The sequence below is a fragment of the Gobius niger genome, assembly GCF_951799975.1.
Source record: "Gobius niger genome assembly, chromosome: 14".
In the NCBI taxonomy this organism is placed as follows: Eukaryota; Metazoa; Chordata; class Actinopteri; order Gobiiformes; family Gobiidae; genus Gobius; species Gobius niger.
The window spans coordinates 22078307-22086754 of record NC_136865.1 but is presented as its reverse complement, the minus strand read 5'-3'; the positions used below and the strand labels follow the sequence as shown (position 1 = coordinate 22086754).

At 38.8% G+C, this 8448-nt stretch overlaps 1 protein-coding gene across 1 annotated transcript; it reads left to right on the top strand.

Annotated features, from left to right (window-relative positions):
- Positions 1 to 856: 856 nt before the first annotated feature.
- lrrc71 (leucine rich repeat containing 71) lies at positions 857 to 6649 on the top strand. The gene is made up of 17 exons (XM_079570968.1): positions 857 to 1010; positions 1377 to 1415; positions 1507 to 1629; positions 1944 to 2045; positions 2121 to 2196; positions 2277 to 2351; positions 2553 to 2621; positions 2770 to 2929; positions 3043 to 3126; positions 3916 to 4002; positions 4598 to 4690; positions 4771 to 4855; positions 5135 to 5211; positions 5289 to 5315; positions 5390 to 5495; positions 6346 to 6434; positions 6524 to 6649. The coding sequence occupies exons 1-17, from the start codon at positions 953 to 955 to the stop codon at positions 6638 to 6640; spliced, it is 1467 nt and encodes a 488-aa protein (XP_079427094.1). The 5' UTR covers positions 857 to 952; the 3' UTR covers positions 6641 to 6649.
- The last annotated feature ends 1799 nt before the right edge of the window (positions 6650 to 8448 follow it).

The following is an 8448-nucleotide window of genomic DNA, read 5'->3' as shown; positions in this document are numbered from 1 at the left end:
AATATATTTTGCCCCATTATCTTCAACACTTTACTGTTGCACTTTTTTGGCTTTTATTGTCACGTTTTTGTCACTGTTTTGTTGCATTTTCACCCTCGTTTCCATCTAATTTTGACACTTTTTTTCAACAAGCTTTTAGATTTGGGTAAAGCCAAACTGCAGAAAATGTGCTCGTTTCAGGTGGGGGTTAAGAGTATAAGGGACAGAAAACTTTATTATCAACAACTTTCTATGTCAGGAGTTGTTGTTTTGTTTTGTTTTTTGCATAGAGAGTATTTTGTAGATTTAATTTAACAGCCTAAGTGTACTGTATGTGTTCTACCTCAAGATGGCGCAGGGACAAGCAAAATTTTATTAGGGAGGTAGTCGTAGCAATGTTGCGGACAAAAAATATTATTATTTTTTGTCCGCAATAGACAAAAAATATTATTATTATTTGTCTATTGTACGGCTAGTACAACTGTAGTAATATTATATAACAAAACCCAACTCCATAATATGGTTGTAAGAATAAACACAAAAAAGCTGTAATTCGGCTATTTTACTGTAAGGTTTTTCAAAAGTCGTTTATATTTTTATGTCCATTACATTGTCAAGTTAAATATAACAAGGTTTCCAAGTTGTGCTGAAGTTTGCGTCAGACTTTTTTCATGTCCCGGATTATCACGTGACGTTATCACGTAGCAGCCAAATCTGTCCGTCCCCGATAAACTTTAACGTTGCTCAACTAAATACTCTTAAATCTGCGCATTAACATTTACATTTACGCACATAAAATAATAATTATTTGCTCCAGGTTGGAAAGGGGCCAATTTTCAGCAATTTGAGATAGTTAGAACAACCATTTAACGCTACAGGTGGAGTAACATATTTTACAGGTGTTGCCATAGAGACCCGCAAGACGCTGTGGATGTAGCCGGATGCAGCTAGCTCTGAAAACTAAACAGTCAGTATGATGAAGAAAAAGGGAAAAGTTGCAGATCAAGACATCTCAAGACTTACAGATTTAGGTACAGGTAATGTATTGGACTACAAAGGTTAATTTGGCACAGTGGCAAATTGTGATCAAATTATTAGCTCTTGAGAATCATTTTAAACAAGGAATTAAAGGGTTGCTTCTTGCTACTATTGTCCACTGGATTATTTTTGATCTGTCTCACAATCATTAAAATATCTGTCAGGGTTGTACCACATTTAGATCGCTTCAGTTTAATTCAACTACATTTTGTTTAGAAACCAAAGATTTCTCCAAAAGTATCAGCCTAGGCTACTATAAAACCTGCTAAAACAACCCCGTCCATCCAAGTGCTGTTCACAAAATGTCACTCCTAACGCATACATGGGATGCCTATAAATCTATTCTTTCTTTTTCCAAGGACCTTCCCCTACAGAAGAGGCAATTTGTCATACCTTTGGTGAGTAACTTTATCGTCCTGTAGTCTATCGTCCAGACAGGGCAGATGTGTGTTCATTTCAGGTAACTCTAAAGCCATACTAATCTTACAGATGATTATCAGTGCACGGGCAATATCCAGGTGGACTTCCCCAAACTTTGTGCCCTTCTGGATTTTAAGAAAATCCCACGTGTCATCAGTAAAACTTTGGAAACTGAAGGGGAAGAGCAGCCAGGTAAAAGGTCTTCCTAATCTAAACCATTATGTATTAACTGAGGGAGAGTAGATAGGGTAAGATTTAATTAAAATGTTGCTAGAAATCACTTGTATGCTACTGTTTGAGGTCTAGACTAATTTGTGGTTTTCTGAATATGCCGAGAAGCAATGAGGCCGTCCTGGAAGCATTTAATGACCCATGTCCTGAGTATGGCTCCATTTGTGTTTATGTTGTTTATGTCTCCGTCTGGTACATTTGAGAACGTTCGGGCTGTTTGTCCGACACTGACAAAGTAGCTGTCCGTCTCATTCAAAACTAATGCCTGTCCACAGAGGAAAATGTACCTCGCACCACAACCGTGTGGTCCAAACCACACCTCAATGTTGAACTAGAGAATAAAAATCCACTCAGCGCCAAGAGTGTAAAGATAATGGGTAAGAAATGTACAAAATAATGATGTTACAATACAAACTGTAAATACTGTATATGCTTATAACCCCCTGAAAAAGGATGGAAAGTACATGGGAAGATTGTCCAAGCTTTGAATAAAATACTTCTGCACTTGAGCAAACTTGAGAGCCTTTAGTAAGTATTTCTTACACAGACATTTTTTGACAGACATACAGTGTCTGCTTTGAAATGTAATACTTTGTTTTGTTTTGTAGCTTTTGGCAAGCTGGCCTGACGGATGAGATGGTAAAGTCACTTTCAAACACGGTGTCACTTGGCTGCAGTCTTAGGTGAGACAAATATCCTTTTGTATCTTTTTGTAGTTGCAAAGCAAATGTTTCTAATGTAAAACAAAAAGCAACATATTTTGTATATTTTGGAGATGAATATCATGTTTTTAATTCTGGAACCACTTTTGTCTCTTGTCTGCGACTCCATTTTGAAAGTACTTTTTTGCATGGCTGAATGATATTTATTTGTCTTTGTGTTAGATATGTGTATTTGGACGCCAACCCACTGCCAAACCATTCCTACTACCTCCTTCTCAGCGAGGACAGTGTGTAAGTTACTGCAAATCAATTACTTGTACAACAAAACACAGAGGTTTCCAAACTGTGGTACTGGTATCAAGACAAATCCATGGTCTTGTTAAAACTTTGAACATTATCATATTTTTCTCTCTCTTTCAACGACCTGTGCCTCATTCAGCATCACTCGGCTCTTCCTGAGGAGCAACGAGATCGGCGATGAAGGGGCGCGACTGATCGGCTCCGCGTTATCAACAGCCAAAACGTCCAACAAAAGCCTCCAGTTCCTCAACCTGGCTTTCAACTGCATTGGAGACGCAGGTGCAGCTTATCTCGCACAGGTAAAGTCGAACATCCTGAAGGTACAACATCCACAAGGTCAAACGGATATTCTATTATACATTTATCTATCGCAGTCGTTTTGAACAGTTTTTTCATCTGTTTTCATGTGTAGGGGCTGCGTCTGAACCGTGCCTTACTCTACCTCTCGCTGACCAACAATCGCATCGGAGACTCAGGGGCAGCTCAGTTTTCTAAGGTTTGTGTTTACATGAGAGCTTTTAACTTGCACGAAGCTGTTCTTTATGCATTATAACCAGAGGTGTGTAATAACTCATGTACATTCACTTGAGCAATAGTATTCTGAATGTAGAACACACTTTTGGTTTCTCTTTACACTGAGAGGAAATCTGTATTTGACCAAAGCTTCATGCTGACATTTAAAAAGCAATTACTGTATTAAGAATGAACATTTACAGATGGTTTCATGTTTTGTCTACTGAAATATTCTTCACCACCCTTTTTCCAGACTGAGATATGTTCTTACCTGAGCTTAGATGAGTTGATACGTATTTGTGGTCGCTTCTAACACCACCTTTGGAGCTATAGAAATACATTGGGAGAGGCCAAATGCTATCACCGTCTTTGGTCTTTTTGCATGACCGAGGGCAACCAGTTCTTCCATACTGAGATATGTTCTTGCCTGAGCTTAGACGAGTTGATGCGTACCTGTCTGGTCTTTGTGCGTGTCTGTGGAAGAGCGTGGTAGCTTCCAACTTCACCCCCGTTTGGAGCTATAGGAATACATTGGGAAAGGCCAAATGCTAACAACATCTTTAGTCATTTTGCATGATGACTGAGGACACGCACAAAGACCAGACAGGTATGTATGAACTCGTCTAAGCTCAGATAAGAACATATCTCAGATGTAAAAACGGTGGCCTGTTCCTTTAAAGGAATGCTACTCTAAACATGTTGACTACACTGTGCCCACCTCTGATCAAAACAGTGTTGTTGTGTGAGTTGATTGAGATGAAGGTTGTTTCAGGTGCTGAGAGAGTTTCCTCTGACCCATGAAGAAGTTGTGGAAAGAAGGAAGCTGCTTTTTCAGAAAGAAGCTGAAAAGATGGGCTTGGTAAGTGTGCCATAGAGCTCAACAGTCTCACCCACGTTCTGTCATGTGCCTGAGTCTAGTCGTAAAAATTCCATTAACTTTCAGCATAAATCTTTTGATGAATTCAAATATTAAGAGTTTTAAAGCACGATGGTGTCTAATCATATTGTTGATATTGTATACATTATTACACTGTGCTACATTTGGTTTAAAAATGTTTAAAGGGGCTAGATGCAAGTTGGCCATTTTATGCTCACTACTGCCACCTCAGGTCTTATGCGTAACTGCAGCTTCTATATTAAGCCACGAATTAACATCTTTTTGAATTAACATCTTATGCGTAACTGCAGCTTCTATATTAAGCCACGAATTAACATCTTTTTGAGTGACAGTGCAGGATTTTAGAGGCAGTTGTGGTCTGGGCTCAGGTCTGGGCTCATTCTACACATTAGGACATGGCTGGGACATGTAGGGGGAGGAAAATAAATCATTTTAACATTTTTAAACTCTGTCCCTTTAAACTTTGAGGTTTTATGAAGTGAACTGTACTTATAGAATTAAGATTACACATTTGAATCGCGCATCATTTTGTACAGTGTGGCCTCTGTCTTTTCAGAATTTTGGGGCGGACACTGATCAGCCCGATGAAGAACAGGATGGGAGAAGCTCAGTGGGAAAACCAGACAATAAAGTCACTGCCAAGAAGAAGGTAAGTGGCTACACCTCATACATAAAACGAACAAAGCTTTTTATCGCCGCTGAAGACGCTATCTGTGTTTTCTTTCACAGGAAATGGCTAAAAAAGAGGAGAAACCAGAAAAGGGAACTGTGAAGAAAGACAACGTGAAGAAGGGTGCACAAAAGAATCCAAAAGGTCTTGTAAACAAATTGACTCAAAACATCAGATTTTTAGATATGCTACGACACCTGCAGTGGCGCTTGTGGCCTCTAGGGGCATGAGAAGTAACAATATTTGTTTTATCACACATTTGTGGTAAATGTGTAAATCTGTTCTAATTATACAACATTTGTATCAATTTCATGAACTTGCAGGCAGGTTTTCTAGCATTTTTCTTTAAAAAACTATATCTGGGCATTAATATTGAATTAAATTTGACTTGCTGTTACATGCACAAACTCTGTAATTACCTAGCTCCTGAAAAAGTGCCTCCAGCCAAAGGAGGGAAAGCAGCCGGTAAGAAGAAACCAGCTCCTCCAGATACACCAGAGGTTTGAAATTACCTGCTATATCATTTCCCTTTACAAATATCTGGAACTGTTTGTTGACCCTTTGGTTATTTGTACAGGAGAAATCCTTCACTGAACTGGTCGAGGTTTGTATCAAAAGTGAAGCTTTTTCCACATTTGTTTTTGTCACTAATGTTTTGCTGTTGTTCTTATGTACAAGTCCAAAGTGGAGATAGTGAACCCTTTGCTGGACCCTCATGTGCAGTGCAAGGACGGACAGGTGTTTCTGCCCGGGAACACAATCCTCATGTACCTGAGTCTGGCAGGTCTCTGTACATTTAAACTCGTAAAAATGTTTAGCACGTTAAGCTGTTTGTGCAACGTTTGTACAGCAACATTGAGAAACATTCAGCTCAATATACTCCATGACAATATTGATTTTTACTAAATATGGAAGTTATTATACGTGGAATTATGAAATGGTAAAATGTATGTTGTCTTGTTCAACTCAGTGATTATAAATAAAATGGGAGGGAGGATTGTTAAAAGTGGATCCAGTTTTTTATTAAAATTGTTATTGAGTATAAAGAATTAATTATACTAGGGTTGTTCTGATACCGATGCTGGTATCGGATTTTATGCCGATACCACAGATTTTCCTGGTATCAGTATAGGTGAGGACCTGAACCCAAACCTATCCAATACTAAATGCAGACAATAAAACCCCCAATGATCATTTTTGGGTTATCTTGTGTTTTTGCCTACGTAGAATCAAGCAGCATTTCACAGACTTTGTTTAATTTGCATAATGGGCCATGTGCTACAGGCTTAAAGGGACTATACGGAGTTTAAAAATGTAAAACTGCCTACAACTACAACTGCCTCTAAAATCCTGCACTGTCACTCAAAAAGGTGTTAATTCAGGTCCAAATTGCCGTCATGCACGAGCTTAATATAGAAGCTGCAGTTATGTGTATGACCTGAGGTGGCAGTAGTGAGTATGAAATGGCCAACTTGCATCTAGTCTCTTTAACTATTGTTTTTATTCACTTGCTGTGGTATCGGACTGGTATTGGCATTGGTTACTACTCTGAACCTATCAGTATCGAACCCGATGGAAAAAAATGGTTTTGTTACAACACTAATAAATACATTCAAATCTTTGTTTGTTTGTAGGAAACGCAATAACAGAGAAGTCATTGCCTCTGTTTCTCACATCTCTGGAGCAGCAGACAAAGGAAGGACTGCTTCGACTGCTTTTAAACGTCAGTGAGACGACTATTTGATCTGTGTCTTTGTAAAAACTGTTAAATACTAACATCAAATATCTCTGATGTTATTTTTCCCTCGACAGAGAAACGACTTTCCTCACGACTGTGAGCTGTATCTTAAAATAAATAAACTCCTGCAGAACAGAAACCCGTTCAACAAACCCAAGACTGAAGCAGCTGCGGAGGAAGAATCACATTAACAAATGCAACAAACATGGGCTAAAATATGTTAATATTTATGTGACTGTTTATAACGGTGGTGTGAATGTTTGATAAAACTTCTGTTTTTTAAATAAATCTTTATTCATTTTTTTTCATCCAAATCTTGCTTTCTTTAAAAAATAAACAAAAAAGCTGTTCCCTGTTATTAGATCATGAGACATTTGGTTCTGTTGGCAAAGTTTGTTTACTCAGAGTTTATGACCTGCAATATCACGCAGTCCTGTTTTAGAGACAACACTGGACTGTAACATATAGTAATTCAATTTATTTACTTCAATTTACAAATTGATTTCATTTTGAAAAAGTTGTCTCTCAATTCTAGGACAAAATCGAATCACACTCATCAAAGAGGACACTTCTGCTTTGGTCGAGGTGAATTCAAAAGTCACACCCTCTTTTGGTTCGGCACTGCTGTTGATTTCTCTGTTTTCCCTGTTACATATTCTAAGCCCTAAAGTAAAGACATGGATGAGATTAACACACTCTCAGTCAAAGACCAATATTCAGAGGCAGAGGTACCATTTGTTTGCACGACTATAGAGACGTTTTGCAAGTGTGAAGCCCAGGGTTATGCAGGAGACAGAGGAGACACGAGGCACTGTGTTGCAAATGTAGTTTATTTGCATTTATTGGAGCTTTGGTGCTTCAGCTGTTGTCTGCAATGTGTTGAAGATTCAATTACAATAGAGTTTCAGCTTTAACTGCCAATGGGAAGGGGGAAAAAGGGACAGACATGCAATACATAAAGATAAACACGTGTATCAGTGCAAAAAGTTAATGCATAATGGGATATAGAGAAAGTTGTGTGTCTTGTGGGCACCGGGCACATCAATCATCAAAAGGGCACGCTGTCGTAATTTGTCTGCGCGTTTGTAATCATTCTCAGAGCTGTGGGTTTCTGGAGTTGGTAAAAAGAGTGACAGACTTTAACCTGCACCCACAGCACTCACTTTGAGTCACTAAATTAGGCGCCGAGGACCTAAAGGACGTCAAATCTGTGTTTATGGAAGGAAATATCAGGCGATGATTCTGCATTTTGTGTTTTTTTGTCAACTTTATTTAAGATTTGATTATATTTTATTACATGTAGTAGGACAGAGGGTATGCAAGTCATGTCACAACATGGTAACATGGCAATAGAAGCCAGTAAATGTCAACGCTACCAAACTTTGTTTTGACACTGGAATGTAGAGAGTTTTGTTTAGGAAAAAAAAAACTATATATATTATTTATTCCATCCATCTTCTTCCAGGGTCGAGGGGTTCAGCTGTTGGAGCTGCTCAAATCACATTTAACCAGCCCCTTATGGCTCCTCCTGCAGGTGGTGGGTCCACAGAGGGACGGCCTCATGGTTCTAACCGGGCCTGTTGGTCTCTCATAAGGGGCTTCTGAACCGCTCTTTGTCTGACCTGTCACCTAGAACCTGTTTGCCCTGGGAGACCCTACCAGGGGCAGGAAGCCCCCGACAACGAGCCCCCAGGATCATTCAGGCTCTCAAACCACTCCACCACGTTAAGGTGGCAGTTCCAGGAGGGGCATATAAAAATTATTTGTTATTTAATTATTTGTTATTATTAGTGTTGAAAAGAACAATAGCAGCTTACCAGCTATATCACTCACGGACAGGCAAATTTATAATATCGTTCAAAACGTAATCTATTTCTGCAACATCTGCAACTTAAAGTAAAGGTAAAGGTATTATGCAAAATCGACTTTTCAAGCTTTACATCATGTTATTATGTCATTCCCTTATTAAAAACATGCCTGAAGTGTTGCCTTGGCACAT

What these genes read in the sequence shown, in the direction of transcription:
- lrrc71 (XM_079570968.1), top strand. Translation starts at nt 953, where the DNA reads ATGATGAAGAAAAAGGGAAAAGTTGCAGATCAAGACATCTCAAGACTT. An exon ending in CTCCTCCAGATACACCAGAG is followed by an intron (nt 5,212 to 5,288) that starts GTTTGAAATTAC and finishes TTATTTGTACAG; the next exon opens with GAGAAATCCTTCACTGAACT. An exon ending in CCTTCACTGAACTGGTCGAG is followed by an intron (nt 5,316 to 5,389) that starts GTTTGTATCAAA and finishes CTTATGTACAAG; the next exon opens with TCCAAAGTGGAGATAGTGAA.